A 27232-nucleotide genomic window follows, 5' to 3' on the forward strand; every position below is an offset into this window, starting at 1 on the left:
AAAAGGAAACTAAAATTTCTGGCAGCTGTCACTGCCCCCCCTGAAGAAGCAGAAATGAGTTCCAGGGCTTTTCGCTTTGGGGTGAATCTGGTGTTCATTGAACGCCCAGCAGCTGTTTCTGGCTGGAGCATAGGGGAGCAGGGATGGGGTGTGCCTGAAATTTATTGAGCATGCAGCCACACATCCATTGCAGGGTGCACCCAGTCCCTGAGGCCCTCCTGGGGTGTGAGGAGTCATCCTTCCCTCCCAGAAATGGGGCTGTTGAGCCAACTGCCGAAAAGTTGGCAGATGGTGCTAATGGAAGACTACTGATTAGGCCTGCTTTTCCTGTATCTGATGAGTGCAGGAAAGTCGCATCATGTAGGGTGGGCTTTCACAAGTGAGTCATCCAGAGCAGGCCCTCGGGATGGGTGGCAGGGCAATCCTCGATGACCAGTAGACTCAAGGAACTTTCCCTTCTCCAACTAGTTCAAGAGACCCGGTATGATTATAAAGACTTTATTAGCATTAAAATGGAACATAAAATTGAATGTCAAGAGAAACCCCATCTCCATTGCCAGCTTACCCAATCCCTGGAGTCACAGCTCTGTACTTCCTTCTTCTCTCTGTCCTTGAGCAGATGTGGTCTAAACACCAGGATGATTGAGAAGCCCCATAATCTTCTGTCTGGCCCCCTTTTGTTCCAGTCTGTGCTATTTCCTAAGCAGTCTGTGCCTGTCGGTTTTAGTGGCTGCTAGCCTTCCCTTCCTTCATCCATTCACCAAGCACACTTTCCAGAAAAGGTGCAGGGCCTAGTGGAGGAGCCACGTGGTGGGTACAAATGTGTTGGAGAAGCACTCAGAAGGAGATCATCCTGGGGATATTGTGGGGCCAAGAGAACCTCTGCCACAGCCTGGGACACCAGGCAAGCCTCTGTAAGGGGTGAATCTCAAAGGACAAGTAGGAGTTTTCCAAGCTAAGGGGCAGAGGGTTGGCAGTGTCACTTTAGGCAAAGGAACCGCATGTGCAGAGGCCCTGGGGAAGGGACTCTCAAGAAAGCTGTTTAATGTCACTGCCTGTTAAGAGCCTGGAATGCAGACCTCCCTGGGTTTGCTGGCCTAGGGACCTTAGGCAAGATATTTCCCCTCTCTAAAATTCTGTGACCTGGTTTGAAAAATGGGGCTGATAATTACAGTGCCTCCCTCCAAGGTTGGGGAAAGGATCAGTGGAGTTGTTGCAGGTGCTGGGGGACAGAAGCTTAGACTGCATTTCTGAGTATGCCTAGCTGTACAATTTCTCTGCTTCCTTTCTGCTCACTGATCCACAGATGGTGGAAAAACTAAAATCTGCCCTATTGAGGGGAGCTCAGTCATTTCTAGTGCTGAACTTGGTAGCTGCCATCATCCTTGTCCAAGCCATCATCTTCTCTTGCCTGAACTTTTGTAACTTTAGAAGTTGAGCCCAAGTGAATTCAGGATTCTGTCTGCAACCCCAACCCCATCTCTCCAGGATAATCTAAGCACCCCAAGGCTGTCTGGTCCCCGGGCCCTCCTTGGGACTACCCTAACTAAGCCTGTCGTGTTGGTGTCTCTCTCTGTGGCACCTGTGTGCATGTCTGGGTCCAGGGACACACCTGACACTGCCAGCCTGCTCCAGGGCTCTCCCTGGCACTGTTGAGATGAAGCCATATACTCCACGGGCTTCTGCCTCTGCCCCAGACCCCTAGCCTCCTAGGACATATCCAGCAGGTACACCCATTTCTGGGACTCACTCTAGGTCCAGGCACATTGTGGGGATCTCCTGCACATCACGTCAGGAGAAGGACAGAGAAAATTGGGGCACAGTGGGTACAGGAGGCCTCTTCACTGCCATTTGTGTCCTTCTGCAGTCTCCCACCCTGGCAAGGCAGCCTTGTGCTGGCATTCCCAACAGGACCAAGGGGACAAGCCCCTTTGCTTTTAGCCCCCCAAATTCCCCTTGCAGTGACCACCCCCCCATCTCACTTCGAATCAGGGTTTTGACCCCAAAGGAAGGGACAGGGTCCAAGCCCATGCTAATAACTAACTCAGCCCCCGGCTGATTCCTACTTCCTCTCAGGGTGGTGGGAAACTGCACTTACCGGCCCTTGAAAACCAAATGCACATTGCCTTGCTAACCACGGTTTCTGCTAGGGCGTTAAAAAAAATGGTCTCTGGCCTTTCCTGCAGCAGCAGCCAGAAAGGGGGAGGCTGGCGATGGTGACACAAGCAAGGGGGAGAAGCAACAGCACCTCAGTATCTCAAAGTAGTGTCCTACTCCACCTGAGAAGCACCCAGACACTATCAGGTGCATTAACCCACATCCAGCAACTACCTCAGTAATAGTAACTAATAACCACTGTTTCTCTGATCATGGTTGAGCCTGCTGGAGTGAGTCAGACTGCCTGGGTTCGAATCCCTGCTCTGCCACCTACCAGCTGGTTGACCTTGGGTGTATTGCTTAACATCTCTGGGTCTCAGTTGCTTCGTCTGTAAAATAGGGATATTATCAGTACCTCTTCAAAGGGTTGTTGTAAGGACTACAGCAGAGAATGAATATAGAGCCCCTAGAACAGTGTCTAACACATAATCAGACCTCATACGTTCAGGCTCTTGGCAGTTCCCTGGTGTGAGAGTGGGGGGCATGGAGGAGCCCTGCCATTGACTAAACTGTGTTCCTATTTTTGTACCCTGACATTGTTTCCACGTTTGGGTTTGTTTTTTTTTCTTTTTTAACTATCATAAGCAACCCTCTGATGAGCATCTTCATGCATAGAACATTTTGTTTCTTTCACATTATTTCCTTGGCAATTGAATTTCTGGAAACAGAATTACTGGCCAAAAGGGAGGGATATTTTAAGCCTTTTGCCTTCTGCTTTCTAGAGAGGTTGTATCAACTTCTCTGCTTCTGGGTGTCACTTCCTAGAAGCCCCATAAGCATGGGGTCCTGGAAGTGACTGTGGCTGACTGCCCAGAGGAGAGGGGGTTGACCGCAAAGGGAAGGGGCTGCCAGCATTTACGTATGAGCAAAACACCAGAAAAGCAGGTGGAGGGGTGTTTGAAGGGGGCTGTTTTAGTTTGGGAAAGCTGATGAAATGCAATATACCAGAAATGGGTTGGCTTTTACAATGGGGATTTATTAACTTACAAGTGTATAATTCTGAGGCCATGAAAATGTCCAAATCAGGGCATTAACAGGATGATATCTGGACTCTGAAAATGTGCTGCTGGCATCCTCAGCTCCTCTGTCCCATGGTACATCTGCTGGCCTCTCCCTTCTTTCCCGGGTTTGGTTCCTTCCACTTTCTGGCTTCAGTGGCTTCTTCTCTGAGCTTCTGCATGTTTCTCTCTTTGAGCCTCTGTCTCTCTTAGCTCCTGTGTGTCCTCTCAGCTTCTCTATAGATTTTACCTTCTTTATCTTCTTCTCAGTCAGCTTCTGGCTTCATCTCTCTGTGTTTCTCAAGGATTAAGACCCACTCAAGGCATGCTTGAAATAACCTAATCAAAAGGTCCTACCCAGAATAGGTCTATACCCACAGGAGTGGATTAGCTTTAAGAACATGCTTTGTGGGGGTACACACAGCCTCAAACCATCAGAGGGGCCAAGGAGGAACCATCTGAGAGGGGGGGTCCGTCCCTCCTCCAGCCTCAGCCTTTCAGAAACTGGAGAATAAATAAGAGTCTCAAACTGAAAAGACTGGCTTGGTGATGCAGAGAATTTAAGCCCAGGGTGTGGCATCCTTCAGGTCTGGATTGATTTCTAGATCTCCCATTCGTTTCCAGATGCCCTCTAGGTAATAGCAGGCCTCTGTGAGCCTCAGTTTCCCCATCTATGAAATGGGTGTGATACTTTGCCTGCTTCTGAGGAAATGGATGGGATGAGTGATGGAAGATGACTTTGAGAGCAGCCTCGTGTATCAAAGATCCTTTTCACACAAGCACCTACTGGCAGATGTGGCCAGTAGCTTTGCCATTTCCTTCAAATTTAAAAAGCATTGCACAGATTCAAGGAGAAGATTGGTCAAGCCAGCCAATCCCAAATGGCCGTTTAATTGTTGAGTTTGAGCAGTGGGGCAAGCTGAATACAAGGCTGGAATTCCAGAGATGAGAGAGTGACCCAAACTCCAGAGAGACACCAATGGCTCCTGTGTCCCTCTGAATGCTGTTTCTGCCTGTTGTATGAGGAGGGCAGGGCTGGGGGATTCTTACCAGGTTCTACCACTTATTTGCTGGGGAGTCCTGGGTCAAGACTGAAGTTCTTTGGGCCTCAATTTCCTTCTGTTAGAGACAAGAATATGGATCTGTATATATGATGTGAACATTAAAAAAGTAATGGATGAGTGGCCAATCCAAATACACTTTCAGCATTTTATCATTCTGCAATCGTACCTCAGCTGCAAGAAGTGGATGACGCAGAGGCCGGGGTGAGGTTGAAGGGGAAGTAGGGCTCTCCATGCGTTGACTTCTCCATCACGCAATGTGCCCAAGATGCTGTAACATATATCCAGCACCACTTACTGGCTGTGTGACCTGGGGCAAGTTACTTAACCTCTCTGGGCCTTAGCTTGCTCCTCCATAAAATAGAGAGAGTAATGGCACCCGCCTGGGTTTGGTGTGAGGATAAACTGAGTTGATGGATGTCAGATGCTTAGAGCCCAGGGGATGATGGCTTTCATTTGGTTGGGCTTTGGACTCAACAGACTTGGCATAGAGCCCGGGTCCTCTACCCACCAGTTGTATGACCTTGTTCAGGTCACTTAATCCCTCTGGCACAGCTGATGGGAGGGTCATAGGTCAAGTACATGCAAAGCGCCCAACATGAGTTGAACGACAAGAGCCTTAAAGAGGCAATGCCCCTGGGGTTCGCCCAGACCCACACACACCTGCAGCCTTGGTTCTCCCTGCGGTGGGTGAATACTCCCCATTCCCCTCCACCTTCAGGCACTCATTGTCCTGGGGTAGGTGCAATCTCACTGACCCATGCCATCATAAAATCTTGGAGAAGGGCCAATCCAGTCGACAGGCTGAGACCAATCCTCAGTCAGTTCTTGATACTCCCCCGCTGCAAAACCTGCATAAATTTTCCAGTGCCTGCCAAATTGTATGTGGGCTCTGCAGTCAACACTCATATTCCTGCTACTGAATCTTTCTCTCTCCTCTTCCAGTGCCTCCTCATGCTCTGCTTGCTCCAGCTGACCTAGATCTTTTCCTGTTCTCAGAGCACAACCCATGGCTCATGCTGTTCCCTCGGCCTAAAGGACATTCCCCACCTCCCCATGCCCCCCCTGTTTCATATCCTCCCTGAGTGGGTGCTGCAGACCCAGCTCAGAAGCCCCCTGTTCCCCAGAGCCTCCCTCATGCCCACAGCCAGACCCGGCTTCCATGCCACATAATTACACTTACGCACATGCTGTACAAGTGTGCACACTTTGGCTTGCATGCATGCTATCACTCATACTCACACAACCATGAATCCTCACCAGCACACATATTATCACGTACACCTGTGCACACCCACTCACACTTGCTCACACTCAGACTCACACACACACACGTGTGGTTTGGGGCTTTCCACTGTGGTAATGGACCCGAATATATCATCACCCATAAGTTTCTTGAGCCTGGCGGCCCCTCCCAGAGTTTTCAATACACATTGTTTTCTCTGTACTGTTTCATCAAATTCCTTTAGTCTGACGTCCTGGCACAGTGGGAAGGAATGAGCTTTGGCGTCCAACAACTGTGGGTTCAAGTACATGAGTGACGTGGGGGAATCAGTCACCCTCCTATAGCCTCAATTTCCTGGTCTGTAAAATGGAAATACCTGTCCTTACCTGATGGAGCCATTGTGAGAGTTAAGTAGGAAAAGGGGTACAAAATGCCTGCTCAGGTGCTAGCGTATGAGTGCTCAGTAGATGCTAGCCAATCATTTATTCGTTCATCAAAAAGTGCAATTCAAGGATTCCTGCTCCATGCTTCCCTAACCTCTCTTGGCCTTAGTTTGCTCCTCCGTAAAATAGAATAATAGCACCTGCTCGAGGTTGGTGTGAGAATAAACTAAGTTGATGGATGTGAGATGCTTAGAGCCAGCCAGATGCTTAACATTTGACAAGCTCCTAGGGTGGTTCCAGGCTGGGACCTACCAGTGTTTAGAGGTGTGCATCCTGGGGGGTCCCTAATAAAATCCACTTTACGGGCCTAAGGCCAGCCCTCACCACACATTTTCCTTGTCATAGGAGCAAATACAAAAGGGGTTACTGGTTTATAACTGTTACCTCTGGATCTCAAGTAAGTCCCAAGGAGTTCCAGGGGTGCTTTCTTGAATACATGCCACCTTATTTGGCACATAAATGAAACCAGAACATCTGCAAAGCCCATGCAAAAAATCTCCCCACGCTCTCACCAGCTTGCTCTTAATATTTGCTACTGAGGAACAAAAAGCCAGCTGCCCGCCCCTCACCTGTATGGACGTGTGATTGGGTGTCATCCCTGCAAATCATATCTGTCCCTCAAGCAGACGAACCTTCTTTGTTTACTTCCAGAGAATGATAAGAGGATCATGAAAAAATACTTCTTTTCATGAGTGAAGGGCTGATGTTTGGTGGCTTCTGCGTATTGGATAATGTTGGTTTATGTAGAAAACGAATGGGCAGGAAGATAACTCTCCCATCGGTCTCTGGGTTACCTGGGGTCCTGAAATTCCCATCCCACGGCTGATTTTAAAACAATGAGAACTTGGGCCTGAAGAAGAGGGTCGTCCTTGATGGTCCAAAGCTTAAGCCAGGGGAAAGGGACCTGGGCTGTGGCTGGCTCTGGGGTCACTTCCGCCCTCTCAGCCAGCCTTCCATTGCCTCATAAAGGAAAGACAAGTTCTTTGTGACACGGTTTCCAGAATCTAGGGGAAACTGACCTTCTGGGTTTGGGGTCCTCCCTGCCTTGTTAGGTACAAAATAAGGATCTGAGTGTGCGGTTGAACCCAGATCTCAGAACACAGTCTTTTTACCAGCAGCTCTTGGTGTCCCTACTGAGAGAAGCTCCCAGAGAATCTTCACATAGCCGGAAGCAAAGGAGGAAGGAGAGGGGGAGAATCCCTTGGACTTTTCAAACATCTCACTTCTTCTGTTCCATCTCATGGCTTCTACAGCCTTCTCTTCAAGATTAGCCCCTGATTTACGGATGAGGAGCGGGGGCTCGGGAAGGGAGACAGCATTGCTGGAAATTCAACAGCGGGAGTCAGAGGAAGGCTGTGCTGGTTTGAAAGGATGTATGTACCCAGAAAAGCCATGTTTTAATCCTAATTCCATTTTATAAAGGCAGCCACTTCTTCTAATCCCTATTCAGCACTGTATGTTTGAAACTGTAATTAGATCATCTCCCTGGAGGTGAGAATTAATCAAGAGTGGTTGTTAAACTGGATTAGCTGAAGGTATATCTCCATCCATTTGGGTGGGTCTTGATTAGTTTCTGAAATCCTATAAAAGAGGAACCACTTCAGAGAAAGAGAGGCTTCTGAGCGAGCAGAGAATGACATAGCCATGAGAAGTAGAGAATCTACCAGCCAGCGACCTTTGGAGAGGAAGAAGGAAAACAAATACCGGCAAGCTTCATGAAATAGGAAGCCAGGAGAGAAAGCTAGCAGATGACGTTGTGTTCACCATGTGCCCTTCCAGATGAAAGAGAAATCCTAAACTTCATCGGCCCTTTTGAACCAAGGTATCTTTCCATGGATGGATGCCTTTGATTGGACATTTCTATAGACTTGCTTTAACTGGGACATTATCTCGGCCTTAGAACTGTAAACTAGCAACTTACTAAATTCCCCTTTTTAAGAGCCATTCCATTTCTGGTACATTGCATTCCGGCAGCTAGCAAACCAGAACACAGGCTCAAACTGAATGCAGGGCTCCTGCTTTCCAATCTCACACCTTCCCCCAAGAACCCCCAACACGTGACTGATGCTCAGAAGGTGTTTGCTGAAATGGCACATGCCTCTCACTGTCTCCCCCAGGGTTCCAGCCCACGAGGCCCTTATAGGGTAGGAGCCATGAGAAGGTAGGTAGAGAAATAAATCCAGCACGAGGGACAGCTCGTAGGAGTCAGGGCTGCTGGAGACGGCCAGCTCTGCTGCTTCTGAAGATCTGTGAATCTGGAAAGTCAGAAGCCACTTTGGCTTCACCATTCAAACTGAGCTTTATTGGGCGTTTCATTCATTGGTTCAGCGCTCAAGATTGAATGCCTACTGTAAACTTGCACAATGGGGTTAAACATAGAAGATAAAAGACATGCCACAGGCCTTCCAGGCCCTCCTACTTTAGTCTGGGAAACAGGTAAAGTGACGCCTAACCCAGGGAGATGAGTGCTTCGGCAGGGGTGCCGGAGAAGCTGGAGGAGAAAATCACTAATCCTGGGACGCCTGAGAGGCCTCCCACTGGCGGTGATGCCTGAACAGGGTCTTATAACATGTTCTAGTTTGCTAGCTGCCGGAATACAATATACCAGAAACAGAATGGCTTTTAAAAAGGGGAATTTAATAAGTTGCTAGTTTACAGTTCTAAGGCCGAGAAAATGTCCCAATTAAAACAAGTCTGTAGAAATGTCCAATCAAAGGCATCCATCCAGGGAAAGATACCTTGGTTCAAGAAGGCCAATGAAGTTCAGGGTTTCTCTCTCAAGTGAGAAGGTACATGGTGAACACAGTCAGGGCTTCTCTCTTGCCTGGAAGGGCACATGGCGAATACGGCGTCATCTGCTCGCTTTCTCTCCTGGCTTCCTGTTTCATGAAGCTCCTCGGGAGGCGTTTTCCTCCTCCAGCCAGCAAAGGTTGCTGGCTGATGGACTCTTTGCTTTGTGATGCTGCAGCATTCTCTGCTCTCTCGGAATCTCCTTCATTCTCCAAAATGTTTCCTCTTTTATAGGACTCCAGAAACTTCTCAAGACCCACCCAAATGGGTGGACACGTCATCATTGTCACCTAATCCAGCTTAACAGCCACTCTTGATTAAATCACATCTCCAGGGAGATGATCTGATTATAGCTTCAAACATACAGTATTGAATAGGGACTATTTTGCCTTTACGAAATGGGATTTTGTTTAAAACATGGCTTTTCTAGGGGACATACATCCTTTCAAACCAGCATATAACTGGAGTAGAAGTTGACTAGTAAAGGAGGGAGATAAAGGAAGTCGACGTGATGGGAATAGCATGTGCCAAGGCATGGCTGCATGGGGGTTCCTGCTGATGCTGCCTGCTGGAAGCAGGGGAAGGTTATAGAAAGGGGCACCAAGATCCAGCATCTTTGGTGTTTACAACTCCTTTGTGAGATTGCTATAATAATAATAATTTTTTTTAGCATTCCAAAAGCATTCTTTGTTTTATAACCACATTCCCTGAAAGATTCCTTTATGTTATAGTCCCCAGTACATGGGAAACAGTGATCAATTTAGAAAACCTGATTTTTTTTTAACTGGAGCTTGATGTTTTAATACTTTTTTTATCGTGGTAACATATGTTTAACAAATAATTTGCCATTTATATTAGCTAGAGTTCTCTAGAGAAACAGAATCAGCAGGAAATATCCATAGATATAAAATTTATAAAAGTGTCTCATGTAACCATGGGGATGTAGAATCCAAGGTCTGTAGGGCAGGGTGCAAGCTGGTAACTCTGAAGAAGTTCCTCAGTGAACTCTCAGGAGAGGCTGGCTGGACCACTGTGGGGATGGAAGAGTCCAAAATCTGTATGGCAGGCTGTGAAGCTGATGACTCCAATGAAGGGTCTGGATGAACTCCACAGGAGAGGCTTGCCAGCTGAAGCAGAAAGAAAACAAATTGTCTCTTCTGAATCTTCCTTGAAAGCCTCCTAGTGATTAGATTAAGCTCACTCATTGCAGAAGACACGCCCCTTGGCTGATTACAAGTGCAATCAGCTGTGGATGCAGCCAACGTGATCATGATCTAAGTGCATGAAATGTCCTCACAGCAGCAGACAAGCCAGCACTTGCCCAACCAGGAAAACGGGCACTACCACCTGGCCAAGTTGACGCACGACCTGACCATGACACCGTTTTAGCCATTTTTTTAAGAATACAATTCAGTGGAATTAGTTCCATTCATGATGTTGTGCTACCTTCCATTACCAAAACTTTTTCATCACTCCAAACAAACTCTGTACCGTTTAATTCTTTAAGCCGTAGCTCCCCATTCCCCACCATCCTAACCCCTGGTAACTTCTAATATACTTTCTGTCTCTAAGAATTTGCTTATTCTAGTGATTTCATCTAGGTGGAATCATACAATATTTGTCCTTAGTTGTCTGGCTTATTTCACTCAGCGTAATGGTTTGATCCATATTGTAGTACTACTAGTATTCTATAGTATATATGTGTGTATTCTGTAGTATGTGGTATGCATTCCTTTTTACAGCTGAATAATATCCCACTGTATGTAGATAAGAGGTTGCTTTTATTAACCTATTTCACAGATGAGGAAACAGAGGCTCCAAGAGGGCCCCAGTAAGGCTTCTCCTATAGACAACAGCACTGAAACTGGGGCCTGACCCCTGGTGGCGACACGTAGTATAACACTGTCAATATGGAAAAAATGGGATTCAAATTCAAATAGCATTTATCTCGCCATCTAATAGTCAGGACACTGTAGCTCACAAGCAGGAGAAATCCCACTAAAACAGACTGGGGTTGGTAGGGGTAGTTGATGGCTTGTGGAACCAAAAAGCCCAAGAGTGGCTTCAAGCGTGGCCAGATCCAAATGCACAAATGGTGGTGTCAGAAATTTGTCTTTCTCCAGCATTCAACTCTGCTTTCCACCACGTTGACTTCATTCTCAGTTAGATTCTCCCCATGTGGCACGTGGACCTTCCAAATGTTTCATTCCAGTTGATCTCTGGGTAACCTGGGGTCCTAAAATTTCCATCTCATGGCTGATTTTAAAGCAATGAAAACTTGGATCCAGCCTGGAAAAGAGGGTCACCCCTAATGTTGTCCAAAATTTTAGCTTTGATGGTGTCCAAAGCTGCCACCAGCAGCTCAAAAGCTTCCATCTTACCATCGTAGCCACCCCGGTGGAAAAGCTTGTCCCTTTCCTACTGTTCCAACGAAAAGTGCAGGATTAATTTTCATATACTATATTGGGTCATGTGAGATGTTTCTTGTCTTCTTTTTGGTGATCTGTTCTGAATTGTGTTTTGTTTTTGTTTTTTTGCATGGGCAGGCACTGGAAATCAAACCCAGGTCTCAGGCGTGGCAGGCGGGAATTCTGCCACTGAGCCACCATCACACTGCCCTGAATTTTTTCTACTATGAATATAAAATTTATCCATAATACTACTTAAGGGCTTTTAAAGCCCTTTGAAGAGAGAGATTATTTCCTAATCTAGAGCTAACTTTTCTTTGATAAACAATGAAAGTCACTTTATCAGAGCAATGGGCTCCATCTGGAATGTTAATAAAAACAGCCAAGATCTGCCTGCTTCATCAAATATGTACAGTGCTAACATACAAAAGGACACATGAATCCTCTGAAGTACCTAAGGGTATGACCTTGAGATCCAGGTGAGGGCTGGGTGTTCCCTGGGGAAACGAGCTGGTCAAACCTGCAAGGTCTCCTGGAATGATGAAGCTGGAACGTGCCGACATGCTGAAGGAAGTTTAGGTGCTGGCTATGTCCCTGCTCACTGAGCCTTATAAATTCAGGCCTCCAAACCCCTGGCTTCCATCATCACCAACTAAGAGAGTCTTGAAGGAATCACGGTGCTCTTCCCTCTATGAGAATGGGAGAAGGAGTGCCAAGCTTGCTTCCTTGGGTGGTGGGGCCTCTCTTAACAGATGATCCCCGGAGCCTGGCAGGGGACTTTGTGGCCCCTAGGCAAAGCTGAACCTGATTTTAGGCTGCCCTTGAGCTACAGATCTCCCAGACCAAGCATCCTGAAACACTGTGCCATGCTTGGCTCCTCCTGAGTTTGGACCAAAGGGGACCTGGGGCAGGGATTTATTAGTCTAATGCATTTCTCAAACTGCAAATCCCCTTCATGTCCTATCTGAGCCAAATTGGTCTTAAGTCTCTTAAACCCAGTCACTGTTTTCACTGCATCAATTTAGTCTTTAAGAAAACTATATCATCACCATTTCATGGAAAATGAGTATTGCTTCTGGGAAACGGAAGTACCCATTAACAGATACATTGAACAATGTCTTCAAAGTTTAGCCTGACAAGAGTTCTGAGCTTACTTCCTGCACTTCCTTTGTTAAAAAGGGAGACCAGCAGCTGGATCCATGGGGATCCCAAACTGAGCTTTTCCTCTTGAACAAGGTTCAAAATAGAAATGATAAAGGATTTCTAACTCCTTCATCATTGCCATCCATGTCATAGCAAGAATTTTACCTGCTGAGGGTAAAGAAAATCATCTCCTTTCTGAATTGTAACTTTCCTACCAAGGGGGAAAAAACATCTATAGGACAGTGAAATGGTGGCTCAGTGGCAGAGTTCTCGCCTGCCATGCTGGAGACCCGGGTTCGATTCCCAGACCCTGTTCATGCCAAAAAAACTACCAAGGGTTTTAGCAAACTCTCCTCCAGTCCTAACCTTTGGTCAGATTGAACCAATGAACACTAATTGAGTTCTACTGTGTGCTGGCCATACTCGCAAGGGCTACAAGGCAAACACCTTGCCTTTAAGAAGTACACATCCTAATGGGGAGACAGATAGGTTCCTAATAGATGCATGTTAATGTCAGAGTACAATCTTCACAGCTTCCCCCCAACTCCTATGAGGCATGCTGTATATGCTCAGAAATAATTTTATTAAGATTCAGAACCAGCAAACGTGAATCGGGCTTCTACTATGTGCCAGGCACTGTGTGGGGTTCTTTTATACATATGATCTAATGCTTCATCCTTTCGAAGATTGGGCAGATGGATTTTTTACCTCCATTTGAGGTTCAGGGAGGTTAAGTTACTTGACCAAGGGCACACAGCATGTTAGAAGCAGAGCTGGGATTTGAAAACAAGTTTCCTGAATGCTTTATCATGTGGATTGAGGAAATAAGTCCCGTTGCACATACCTTTCTCTGGGAGGTAAAAGGATGTCTTCCTCCATCCCCCACTTCTTCCTAGAGTCTGGCTTAAGAGAAGCAAAGATAAGAAGTTAGAACCTGGCCCCATTGGCCTTGCTCAGTGGCCACCTCAGCCCTGACCTGTGTTTGTTTCTCCTCAGGAAGCCAGCACTGCCCTGCTCCTTGTGTTCCAGCAACCTCCTGAGCTGCTGCAAGAGCCTGTGGGGACTTAAGTTCCTTCAGAGATGCATGGGATCCCCCTTGGAGGAACACTCAGGGGAGCCACCGTCCGAGGGTCCACTGAGGCCACTGCCCCAGGAATCGGTGAGGACGCTGCTCTCTGAGGTGCTTTAGACCAGGCCCAGAGCCATGGAGGGGCAACCCCAGGACACCGAAAATACTGAAGGCCCTGGTCACCAAGGGTTTGACTCCTGGAGCCACTGAGGACCCAGCTTCAAAGCCACCTAGGGCACACCTCAGCTTGAGTCTGAGGACTCCCCGGTCACGTGGGGGAGGCTGGGGTCCTCAGGCCTGGGCCTCTTCTGTGCTCAGGTTTCCCATGTGGATGTTCAGGACTGCCCTTGGCCCGGGCGTGTGGAGTCCCATCGGTTCCAGGCTCACGTAAGTGCTGGCCCTAGGCATTGTGAGTAGAGACGGCAGGACACAAGGGACGTGTGCACATCTGTGCCTGGAAGTGTGCATGAAGGAGCATGCATGCCTTCTGAGAAAGACGTAAGGTGTTGCTATAAAGCCTTAGTGTCTCATCCCTCATGGGATCGTGGATGGAGGGAAGGGAAGGGAAGGGAAGGGAAGGGAAGAGAAGGGAAGGGAAGGAGGATAAATTAACCTTTAATGAACACCTACTATGTGCCAAACATTTCACTTGCATGACCTCATGTAATCCTCATAAGTATGTGTGTTAACAGTCACCAACCCAGCTATACAGAGGTGGAAACTGAGGCTCAGGGAAATATAGAACCTTCCCAAAGCCACTCAGCTAGAAAGTATGCTTGGCACGTAGGAGGCGCTCAGATAATATTCGCTGAATGAATGAATGAGTATGAACAAATGGGAAGTTGGGTGAAAAGTCAGATCTTAAGCCTCTGGTCTTCATATTACACTACACAGCCTCTTGAGATGGAGGTCAAGATACCTACCCGTCTCTAGCAAGGCCTGGTTCCCTGGAGACTGGGGGTACCATCATGCTATGGTACTGAATCCCTCTGGTGCTTTTTATCACAAGGAATGGTACGACATGGACTTGCCGGGGAAAATGTGTCTGAGTGGGGTGGCCAGGAGGATGGGTGGAAGTTGGAAAATGCACGGCATTTTGTCCCATTAGCCCCCTCTGCTGCCTGTGTGACCTTGGACAGATCGTCTGACACCTCTGAGCAGCTCTTTTGTCTTCTATCCAAGGGGGCAGGCTTCCCTTTCCTGTTTACAGGATTGTTGAAGAGACCCAAAGAGGTAGGAGTGGAGATAGCCCCAGAGAGATGACAGTGTCAAAAGACATCACTGACCCTAGGGCTTCTCCGTGCCATCTTTCCTGGCTGGCCACCACCCCTCCTGGAGACCCACTCTTCCTTTGGTTTCCCAGATCCTCTCCTGATTTTCTTCCTCCCCATCTTTCTGTGTCTTTGAAGTTCCTCTTGCTCCTCACCTGCACTCTACCCAGCCATTGGATGTGGCTGTTCCTGAAGGTTCAGTCCTGGGCCACCTTCTCCTTTTCTTCCATGCTGTCTCCCTCTCTGTGTGACCACATCTAAATCCATGACTTCAGTTTCGAAGCACAAAGAGTTTACTCACAGATTTATAACTGCAACCCAGGCTCCTTGTGGGAGCTCTAGTCCCCTCTGCCTGTGTGATAGCTTCATCAGGGTATTGCAAAGGCACCTCAAATGTAGTGTGTCGTAATTACACTCATAACCTTCTACCTGCACCTGGTCTTCTCCCAGCGTTGCCTGTCTCAGACAAAAGCCCCATCATCCAGCTTCAAAGGCCTGGAGAGCATCCTTGCCACCTCCTTTTCTTCCCTCACGCTTCAGGGTCAAATCTCTTGTGTCCTTGTGCCTGCATATATTTTCCAGCTGCTTACTTTTCTCCATCTGCACTGTTATTGCCTCGGTCCAATTACTATCATCTCCAATTGGACAATTGGAACAGCTGCCTGACCTGTTTCTGCATTTAAACAGCCAACATGGGCTTTCCAAAATGCAGAACTGACCATGTCACACACATGGACAAATCCCTTGCCAACCTGGCCCATTGGCCCTACATGAATGGCCCCACCCTGCCCCCAGCTTCCTTCTGCACCACATTCCCCTATTCCTCTTCCCTCCAGGTCGACCCGCATTTCCATTTTTGTTTGTTTTGCCCAGTCTGCCCCTTCAAGCTTCTAAGCCCTGCACATGTCTCCTTCCAGGGTAGACTGCTCTTCCTGCCCTCTTGGCTAGGCTAACTCCATGAGATCTTAGCTAAAATGTCACTTCCTTGAGAAATTCTTCCCAGGCCCTCCATACTAGGCCAGGCCACCTGCCACATACCCTGGTAACTTTCCTTGGAAGCCACTGCCATGGTTGTAATCTTACGGTCATTTGTGGGACTTCTTGAGAGTCTCTCCCATTTATGAGGTCAAGGGTCTTGTCTGTTTCTGTTGACCATAGTGTGTCTACTCCCTAGAACAGTACTTGGCACATCGTAGGAGCTTAATATTTGTTGGATGAATGAGCAGAGAAAATAAAGAGTCCAGAGAATAGACAACACAGATACTTTAAGCAGCTTATCTGCCAATAAACCTGGAGGCATCATTTGCCCCAATGACCCCCACAGATGCTTAGCCCCTTGGTTGGATTCTGGTGATGGAAGCCCTAGAATCCTCTCAATTAGATGTTTTGCAGGAGCCTGAGGCAGGGGGGTCTCTAAGTCATGGCTGTGTAGTTGGAGGTAGAAGACCTTGACTGCAGATAGCCTTGCTCAGGGCTCCCCTCCAAGGTGCCCACACAGCAGCTCCCACAGCAGGGTCTCCTCAGGTCTGCCTCTGAGCTGACCCCACCCTTCTACAGAGCCTCTGGGACCTCTACTGGCTGCAGAAGTGAGGTACCTGCTGCCAAGGAGAAGCATATGTGGGGGGGGGGGGGACCATCAAAATAATGTTCTGTGTTACCATCATGTTCCAATAAAGCTATCAAAACAGATGCTGCCTCCTGGTTTTATTTTTTAACTTCCTGGAGAGGAAATACTCCCCAGAGTTCATCATACGATGTCTTGATTTAGAAATAGAGTCACGATAAAATGCTGGGGTGAAGGCCAAACTGAAAACTGTGTTTAAGAAGAGAAGTTCTCAGAAAGCTAGGTTTCACCTTTAATACCACCTTAGAAATGAGAGAAGGGCTGATGAGACCTTCAACCTGCTCACGTGGTAGAGTCAGGCTCTTAAGAGGTACTTGGTTACAGATCATGGAATGGATTATTTCTGAAGTTCTCAGACTTAGATATGCCTGTGTTATGTGGGAGAAAAACACACCTTTAAGATAGAAAATTTGCCAGTGGAGGGGACCTACAAGAGAGTAGGTGGGTGAGGTGCAAATGAGAAACAAGGTCAAGAAAAAGTCATGGATGGTGCTCAAGAAATCCCAAAAGACAACAATAAAGCTGTTTTGCTCTTCTGAGTTTTCTCATGGTAACATATACAGCACAAAATTTCACATTTTAACTACTTTTAATTATACAATTCAGAGGTGTTCATTGCATCCACCATGTTGAGCTACCATCATCACCATCCATTACCAAAACGTTTCCATCACCCCAAGCAGAAACTCTGCACCCATTAAGCCTTAACTCCCCATACCTCTCCCCCTGTCCTTGGTAATGTGAAATCCACTTTGTGTCTCTATGAATTTACATATCTAGTTATTTTAAGTGAAATTGTACAATATCTGTCCTTTTCTGATTGGTTTTTTCACTCACCATGATGTCTTCAAGGTTCCTTCATGTTGAAGCATGTGTCAGAATTCCATTCATCGTTATGACTGAACATATTCCATTGTGTGTATACCAGATTTTGTTCATTCGTCTGTTGGTGGACACTTTTGTTGCTTCCATATTTTAGCTGTTGTGAAAAATGCACATATGAGCCTTGGTTTATAAATATCGAGTTTGAGTCTCTGCTTTCAATTCTTTTGGGTAAATCCCAAGAAATGAGATTGCCTGGTTATTTGGCAACTCTATACCTAACTTTCTGAGGAACTATGAAACTTTTCTACAGGTGCTGCACCATTTTACATTCCCACCAACCATGCATCAAAGGTTAATTTTGATGAAGTCCAATGTATGTATTTATTCTTCTGTTGCATGAGTTTTGCTATAAAGTGTAAGAATCCATTACCTAATACAGTGTCCTAAAGTTATTTCCCTATGCATTCTTCTAGGAGTTTTATGATTTTAGCTTTTATATGTAGATTGTTATATACATCTCATATTTAGGTTGTTAATCCATTTTGAATTAATTCTCACTAACACTTATTTTCCTTTTTTTAATAATAGCAACTTTAGTAGGTGTTAAGTGGCATCTCATTGTGGTTTTGATTTTCATTTCCCTAATGGCTCATTTTGCTGAGCATCTTTTCATGTGCTTATTGTGCATATTCTTCGGAGAAATAGCTATTCAAGTCCTTTGTACATTTTTAATGGGATTGTCTTTTTGTTATTGATTATAAAAGTTTTTCATATAGTCTGGATATTAAACCCTTATCAGATATATGATTTCCAATATTTTCTTCCATTCTGTACGTTCTCTTTTCAGTTTTTTGATAATGTCCTTCAATGCACAAAAGTTTCAATTTTGATAAAGTCCAATTTATGTATTTATTCCTCTGTTGCATGAGCTTTTGATATAAAGTCTAAGAATCCGTTACTTAATGCCATGTCCTAAAGTTATTTCCTTATGCTTTCTTCTAGGAATTTTATGATTTTAGCTCTTATATTTAGGTTGTTAGTCCATTTTGAATTAATTTTTTAATATAATGTGAGGTAGGGATCCAGCTTCATTCTTTTGCATATGGATTTTCCCAGCATCATTCATTTTCTTTCCCTTTGGGTGGACTTTTCACCCTTGCCAAAAATCCATTGGCCATAGATGTGTGAGTTTATTTCAGCTCTCAATTCTTTTCCATTGGTCTATATGTCTGTCCTAGTGTCAGCACACCACTTTTTTATAAGCTTTGTAATAAGTTTTGAAATTGGGGAGTGTACATCCCCCAATTTTGTCCCTTTTCAAGATATTTTTGTCTATTCAGGGTTCCTTGCCCTTCCATATGAATTTGATAATTGGCTTTCTATTTCTGTAAAGAAGACAGCTGGAATTTCTATCAGGATTGCACTGTATCTGTAAGTCACTTTGGGTAGTATTGCCATCTTAATGACATTAAGTCTACCAATCTATGAACATGGGGCATCTTTCCATTTATTTAGGTCTTCTTTAATTACTTTCAGCAACAGTTTTAGTTTTCCATGCACCAGTCCTTTCTATCCTTAGTTAAATTTGTGGCCATCTCACTGCCGTCAAAGGCATCCCACAGTGGTATCTGACTGGGTTCATGGTATCTGACTGGGCCTGAATTCCAGTTATGTGAGCAAGGAACTTAACCTCCTTGCACATCAGTTTCCTCATCCATAAAATAGGAGGTATTAATAGGACCTCACAGAGTTATTGGAAGGATCAAATAGGATCATACCCATAAAGTGCCTCCAACAGTGTAATAGTAGAACTTAGACAATAATAAATGCTCCATAAACGGTGTAGTAGTTAGATTCAGGTGTCAACTTGGCCAGGTGAAGGTACCTAGTTCTGTTGCTGTGGACATGAGCCAATGGTACGTGGACCTCATCTGCTGCTCATTACATCTGCAGTCGGCTAGGAGGCGTGCCTGCTGCAATGAATGACATTTGCGTTAATTGGCTGGTGCTTATATGAGAGACTCAACGTAGCACAGTCCAAGCAGCTCAGAATACCTCGTATCAGCACTCGCAGCTCAGCCCAGGCCTTTGGAGATGCAGAGAGAAATCCACCCCGGGTGGAATCTGGAAATGCAGTCATTTGCATAATGATAGGAGAAGAACTTGGAGCTCCTGAGGTACAGTCTAGGGTGGCAGGTAGCAAAGAGGGGGGCTGGGCAAAGAGGAAAGAGAGAAGAGCCATCAAGAGGGGAACAGCATGCACAGCCCAAAATGACACTGAGAACAGAAGTGTCTAGGGTTCTAGACTCTATAGTTGTGTATATTGGTGAAATGGAAACCCTTCTCCATTTCTCCCTCTACGAATAAATCTCTAGGAAACTTCCCTGCACTCATGCATGCTTGGTATGAGTGGCTTTTTTGAGTCATCTGGGAAGAAGGGTGAGTTTCAGATGTGGATCCATGTGGAACACAAGAGAAAGGCACCCTGGAGGAGGCAGGGTCCCAGAGCAGAAGACACTGTGAGAATATGAGATGGTGAGCCCTTCGGGAAGTCACCAGAATCATGAGGAAGGCTGTGGACTTCCCAGAAGGTGGTAAACAAGAAGGATCAAAGCCAACTTGTCCAGCTCTCCAGGGCTTAGGAGGCTGTAGATGACATTTTGCTTACACAGGATTGATAAAATCTACGTTGCAGGCTGTGGAGAACTAAAAGTGATGGGAAAAGCACCTGATGGACACATGGTAAGCACTCAATGAATGTTAGTCACAATCATTTGAGAAGGAGTTTCCTTGTGGTTCCATCCACTGGAAAGTGCTGCCTCCTGGCGACAGAATCAACATGACAGAAATTTCCAATGAGAAGACCCAGGGCTCATGCTACATAAAATGCTAAAGATGGGGTCAGTCTAAGCAGGTGTTTCCAATGGTTTGAAACAGTTTAAACTCATATATGGCATTGGAATGAGGATCCTCTCAGTTCTATAAGCCAAGTCCCCACTGAAATCTATCACTAAGGATAGCCCAGCTCAAGCTGAATCATGGTTTGGGCCAGCCAGGCCGGGTAGGATGCCCTGAAACATCATGAAAATAAACCAGAAAGATGTTAATCAGGTTTCCAGGGCCACTTCTCTTCCATATCTGGCAATATATGCATTGGGCCCCACACTTGACATAAAGTAGATGGTGCCCTCTTATGGAAAGTCTAAAAAGCATCCCTTGCTGGTCTCTGGATTGTTGTTATTATTTTTGAGATAGAATTCATATACCCTAAAATTCACTCTTTAGAAGTGCACACGTCAGTGTTTTTTACCATAGTTACAAGATTGTGCAACCATCAACACTGTCTAACTCCAGAACATTTTCATCACCACAACCCCCCAAAAAGAAACCGTACCTGTGAGCAGTCACTCCCCATTCCCCCAGTCCCTGGCAGACACTAATCTACTTTCTGCCTCTATGGATTTGCCCAGTCTGGACATATTGCAACACGCACGTGCAGGCAGAGAAAGCTTGGAGCCCACGTGTTGCCTGATGAAATTCAGAAACTCCATAATTCACGCCATTGTGGTATTTACTAATAAAAAATAATTTATTATCTAAAATTAAAACTCCTTACTATGACTCCCAATGATTTATTTGGTTAATCCCCCAAAGAAAAACTAAAGGAACAAGAACCACAAAAAAAGGTGTGTGGGGGGGGTGTTCTGAATATTTTCAGAATACTGACTTCTACATGACCATGGAAGTGACTTTGTAACAGAAAATTAGGTCCCCCCACCCCGACTCTGCTAAATAAATATTGAACAGAGATTAAAAGACATAAATCTGAAGGGAAGCCAAATCATTTGGCCTGCAGCCCTTACATATCTAGGTACAGCCCTGACCCCAGCAAGGACTCACTCCAGGAAACTCTTCCTCCTTCTTTCCACTGTTTAGAAAATTTATCCCAAACTTGGAAATGAAATTCAAGAATGAGGGCATGCCCTTTTAGGGTCATAGCAGGTCATATCTGGCAGGCCCACCCAGTGATTATCTGATTCTCCAGGGGAATGTACTTATGTTTGACTTACTATTTGCTACTGATTAGGGCCCAGACCCTGCATAGTTACATGTTAACTTGTAGAAGATTGATAATTTTTAAATGATTTTCTTTTGGCCCAGTAAAAACGCAAGTGATTTCTGTCAGTAGAGCAGATAATTCCAGAAGTTGTGGTTTCTTGTCCCATAGGACAATGACCAGTTGTTTGTTTTTTACGCTAATTTAGCAATCTTATTTCAACATTCTTTCCTTTTCCTTCAGATACTGTTTTGAACCAACTCTACCACTGTTCTGGTTTGCTAGCTGCCGGAATGCAATATACCAGAAATGGAATGGCTTTTAAAAAGGGGAATTTAATAAGTTGCAAGTTTAAAGTTCTAAGGCTGAGAAAATGTCCCAATTAAAACATGTCTATAGAAATGTGCAATCTAAGACATCTAGGGAAAGATACCTTGGTTCAAGAAGGCCCGATGAAGTTCACGGTCTCTCTCTCAAGTGGAAAGGCACATGGCAAACACAGTCAGGGCTTGTTTCTCATCTGGAAATGCATGTGGCAAACATGGCATCATCTGCTAGCTTTCTCACCTGGCTTCCTGTTTCATGGAGCTCCCCGGGAGGTGTTTTCCTTCTTCATCTCCAAAGGTCACTGGCTTGTGGACTCTCTGCCTCTCATGGCTATGTCATTTTCTGCTCTCTCAGAATCTCTCCCATTCTCCAGAATGTTTCCTCTTTTATAGGATTCCAGTAAACTAATCCAGACCCACCTGAATGGATAGAGACACGTCTCCACCTAATCAAGCTTAACAACCACTCTTGATTGAGTCACATCTCCAGGGAGATGTTCTCATTACAGTTTCAAGTGTACACTACTGAATAGGGATTAGAAGGCATTTTGTAAATGGCTGCCTTTACAAAATGGAATTATGATTAAAACATGGCTTTTCTAGGGTACATACATCCTTTCAAACCAGCACAACCACCATTTTCGTTTCCTCCTTGCTAAAGCAAATACCATACAATGGGTTGGCTTAAACAATGGAAATGTATTGGCTCACAGTTCAGAGGCTAGGAGAAATCCAAATCAAGGCATCATCAAGGCAATGTTTTCTTCCCAAAGACTGACGTTCTGGGGCTGGCTGCCGGTGATCCTTGCTTCTGGGCTCCTCTGTCACACGGGAATGCACATGGCGGCCTCTCCTGGACTCACCCTTCTCTTCCAGGTGTCACTAACTTCCAGCTTCTGGCTGCTCCCTCTTTGGCTTTTCTCTCTGTGTGTGACCTTCCTTACGAGCCCTGCAGTAACAGGATTAAGACCCATCCTTGGCCACACCTTTTCTGAAATAACCTTGTCAAAAAGGTCCTATTTACAAGGTTTCACTCCCACAAGAATGGATTGATATGTTTTTGGGATATATGGCTCCAAACCACCAAAGCCACCCTGCTTATCCCTCATTAAGGAGTTAAATTAATCTTCGTCACTTATAGACTGCACACTTCTATGAGTCATGCTTTTATTTATTTTGAAAATTATGCTTTGACAAAATCTTGGGTTTCTAACCATAGCCAGTGGGCAGGAGTGCCCCTTGCTGATAGGGCCATTTCATCTTTCACACACTATAAACATAAGCTTTTCAGAGGACAACGAAGATATTTGGGACCTGACAAAAAAAAAATTGAGAGCCTCCAAAATAACAAAAAATACACATACAAATTTATAAATGAATAAATGCTTAGTTAAATCTCAACACACTACAATACTTTCAACGTTTACAAAGTGTAATTTGTTAACCATAGTTCAGCTCATGTGATGATATAAAAATTGTACTTAATATGGGATATTCTCATGGGCCACAACTTCTGAGGTCAGGGATCCTTGGGACAAGAGAAGTCATGCTGTGTTCATGTTTCACCAAATGGAAAATGGAAATGATGACAATGTACTTGAGGCCCTTCCTTGGGGAAGCCAGCCAGACCCAGCAGCCCTATCTCTGAGATGAGATGTTCTAAGCTACAGAAACCCAGGTCCACCTGCCAAGCCCAACACGGTCTGCTAGGATCTGCTAGGAGAAGGTGAGTGCAATTTAGACCCAGGCACAATGCCCTCTGTATTAGTCAGGGTTCTCTAGAGAAACAGAATCAACAGGGAACACTCACAAAGAAAAAAATCTATAAAAGTGTCTCACGTGACCACGGGAACGCAGAGTCCAAAATCCGCAGGGCAGGCTGTGAAGCCGACGATTCCAATGGAGGGTCTGGACAAACTCCACGTGAGAGGCTCACCGGCCAAAACAGGAAGAGCCTGTCTCTTCTGAATCCTCCTTAAAAGGCTTCAAGTGATCAGATTAAGCATTACTCATTGCAGAAGACACTCCCCTTTGACTGATTACAAATGGAATTAGCTGTGGATGTAGCCGACATGATCATGATTTAATTCTGTGAAATGTCCTCATCGCAACAGACAGGCCAGCACTTGTCCAACCAGACAAACAGGTGCCACCACTTGGCCAAGTTGACACATGAACCTGACCATGACACCCTCTCTCTGTGGTCCCTCCCCAGGCTTCAAGGGCCAGGTGGGTTGGGGTCTCGATGTTCACTAACTGCAGAACGAGAGACACATCTCCTCTCCACCAAAGTTTATGGGAAAGCACACTAGTAAGAGTCACCTTCTAACACCCTGGTGACAAGACGCTCTAACCAGTCTGGCATCATGGCTGTAGGCTGTGAGGACCTGGCACTAAGAAACACGTAGGAACTAAACAATGAGCTCTCTTTTGTGCTGGGTTTGAGCTGCCTTCATAGTTGGTTACCATGGTAACGTTCCCCTGCCCCCCTCCGGGGCCAGGAAGAGTCCTCAACAGAGATTCCATATCTCCATGTCTGTGTGTCCATAAATTATATATTTTTAAGATTTAAATTTTGGTCTTGATCATCTAGACACACCAATTTGTCATCAACTGTGAACGGCAACTTAAGTATAACATAGCATTACCTACTTCAGCCACAAGAAATTTTGAGCAGACCAAAATCATTTTTGTGGCCATGGGGTGGACATTAAGGTTCCTCCCCTCCCTTCTCCAAAACTGCTGTGCCCCGCATATGATTGTTTACAAAGCCAAATAAGAGGAGAGTGAAAATATGTGAACTGTCAACCTCAACGCTTTTACTAAGGAGACTTTCATTCCTCTTTCTCCCTGGAATCCCTGAGATAGGAGTTCTGGTTCTGCAATTTACTAAGGGGAACTTGAGGCCTGTTACATATTCATTTTTACCTCATTTCCTTACCTGTAAAATGGGGGTGACTGTTATTATGTACTCAAAAGGACAAAGTCAGGTTTGAATGAGACAATATGCTCACTCAGCTCCTGTTAGGTACTGCAATGGTTAAGTTCAGGAGTCCATGTGGCTACAGCATGGTGTCCAGTTGTGTGGTCAAGCAAGCACTGGCCTGATTGTTACTGTGAGAATATTTCATGGTTTAAATAGTCAGTTGATTGCATCTATGGCTGATTGCAACTACAATCAACATTGGAGGTTGCCTTCAGCAATGAAATGAGAAAAGTCTCATCCAATCAGTTGAAGACCTTAAATGGGTAACTTATGATTTCAACCATCAGAAAAAATAATTTCTGTCTCTACTTTAGACAGCCAGTTTCTCCTGGGGAACCCCTCAAAATCTTCACCAGCATTTGACAAGATTCAACATCCTTTCCTGTTGAAAACACTTCAAAGGATAGGAATACAAGGGAACTTCCTTAAAATGATAGAGGGAATATATGAAAAACCCACAGCTAATATCATCCTCAATGGGGAAAAATTGAAAACTTTCCCCCTAAGATCAGGAACAAGACAAGGATGTCCATTATCACCACTATTATTCAACATCGTGTTGGAGGTTCTAGCCAGAGCAATTAGACAAGAAAAAGAAATACAAGGCATCAAAATTGGAAAGGAAGAAGTAAAACTATCACTGTTTGCAGATGATATGATACTATATGTTGAAAACCCGGAAAAATCCACAACAAAACTACTAGAGCTAATAAATGAGTACAGCAAAGTAGCAGGTTACAAGATCAACATTCAAAAATCTGTAGTGTTTCTATACACTAGCAATGAACAAGCTGAGGGGGAAATCAAGAAACGAATTCCATTTACAATTGCAACTAAAAGAATAAAATACTTATGAATAAATTTAACTAAAGAGACAAAAGACCTATACAAAGAAAACTACAAAAAACTGCTAAAAGAAATCACAGAAGACCTAAATAGATGGAAGGGCATACCATGTTCATGGATTGGAAGACTAAATATAGTTAAGATGTCAATCCTACCTAAATTGATTTACAGATTCAGTGCAATACCAATCAAAATCCCAACAACTTATTTTTCAGAAATAGAAAAACCAATAAGCAAATTTATCTGGAAGGGCAGGGTGCCCCGAATTGCTAAAAGTATCTTGAGGAAAAAAAACAGAGCTGGAGGTCTCATGCTGCCGGACTTTAAGGCATATTATGAAGCCACAGTGGTCAAAACAGCATGGTATTGGCATAAAGATAGATATATCGACCAATGGAATCGAATAGAGTGCTCAGATATAGACCCTCTCATCTATGGACATTTGATAAGGCAGTCAAGCCAACTCACCTGGGACAGAACAGTCTCTTCAATAAATGGTGCCTAGAGAACTGGATATCCATATGCAAAAGAATGAAAGAAGACCCATCTCTCACACCCTATACAAAAGTTAACTCAAAATGGATCAAAGATCTAAACATTAGGTCTAAGACCATAAAACAGTTAGAGGAAAATGTAGGGAGATATCTTATGAATCTTACAATTGGAGGCGGTTTTATGGACCTTAAACCTAAAGCAAGAGCACTGAAGAAATAAATAAATAAATGGGAGCTCCTCAAAATTAAACACTTTTGTGCATCAAAGAACTTCATCAAGAAAGTAGAAGACAGCCTACACAATGGGAGACAATATTTGGAAACGACATATCAGATAAAGGTCTAGTATCCAGAATTTATAAAGAGATTGTTCAACTCAACAACAAAAAGACAGCCAACCCAATTACAAAATGGGGAGAAGACTTGAACAGACACCTCTCAGAAGAGGAAATACAAATGGCCAAAAGGCACATGAAGAGATGCTCAATGTCCCTGGCCATTAGAGAAATGCAAATCAAAACCACAATGAGATATCATCTCACACCCACAAGAATGGCCATTACCAACAAAACAGAAAATGACAAGTGCTGGAGAGGATGCAGAGAAAGAGGCACACTTATCCACTGTTGGTGGGAATGTCAAATGGTGCAACCACTGTGGAAGGCAGTTTGGCGGTTCCTCAAAAAACTGAATATAGAATTGCCATATGACCCAGCAATACCAATGCTAGGTATCTACTCAAAGGACTTAAGGGCAAAGACACAAATGGACATCTGCACACCAATGTTTATAGCAGCATTATTTACAATTGCAAAGAGATGGAAACAGCCAAAATGTCCATCAACAGATGAGTGGCTAAACAAATTGTGGTATATACATACGATGGAATATTATGCAGCCTTAAGACAGAATAAACTTATGAAGCATGTAATAACATGGATGGACCTAGAGAACATTATGCTGAGTGAGACTAGCCAAAAACTAAAGGACAAATACTGTATGGTCCCACTGATGTGAACCGACATTAGAGAATAAACTTGGAATATATCATTGGTAACAGAGACCATCAGGAGTTAGAAACAGGGTAAGATAATGGGTAATTGGAGCTGAAGGGATACAGACTATGCAACAGGACTAGATACAAAAACTCAAAAATGGACAGCACAATACTACCTAATTGCAATGTAATTATGTTAAAACACTGAATGAAGCTGCATCTGAGCTATAGTTTTTGTTTGTTTGTTTGTTCTGTTTTTTTATATGTATTTTTTGTATTTTTTATTTTTATTTTTTCTCTATATTATCATTTTATTTCTTTTTCTGTTGTCTTGCTATTTCTTTTTCTAAATCGATGCAAATGTATAAGAAATGATGATCATACATCTATGTGATGATATTAAGAATTACTGATTGCATATGTAGAATGGAATGATTTCTAAATGTTGTGTTAGTTAATTTTTTTTAATTAATTAAAAAAAAAAAAACCTTCACCAGAATTCCCAACCTACA

At 44.6% G+C, this 27232-nt stretch overlaps 1 protein-coding gene and 1 long non-coding RNA gene across 2 annotated transcripts in view; one reads left to right on the top strand and one right to left on the bottom strand.

Moving 5' to 3' along the window:
- Window positions 1-16251, top strand: part of HRH2 (histamine receptor H2) — a 62101-nt gene extending 45850 nt beyond the window's left edge. Inside the window, exon 3 of the mRNA XM_077137689.1 lies at window positions 13222-16251. Within this exon, the coding sequence (XP_076993804.1) occupies window positions 13222-13414 (193 nt within the window). The 3' untranslated portion in view covers window positions 13415-16251. The remainder of the gene's footprint in view (window positions 1-13221) is intronic.
- Window positions 4001-6857, bottom strand: LOC143664143 (uncharacterized). Its single transcript, XR_013166346.1, has 3 exons — window positions 6454-6857; window positions 4386-4487; window positions 4001-4274 (listed from the first exon to the last, which is right to left on the bottom strand). It is a non-coding gene; the product is annotated as an uncharacterized LOC143664143 (long non-coding RNA).
- Window positions 16252-27232: the final 10981 nt, after the last annotated feature.

This window comes from Tamandua tetradactyla, chromosome 20, assembly GCF_023851605.1.
Source record: "Tamandua tetradactyla isolate mTamTet1 chromosome 20, mTamTet1.pri, whole genome shotgun sequence".
NCBI classification, from domain to species: domain Eukaryota; kingdom Metazoa; phylum Chordata; class Mammalia; order Pilosa; family Myrmecophagidae; genus Tamandua; species Tamandua tetradactyla.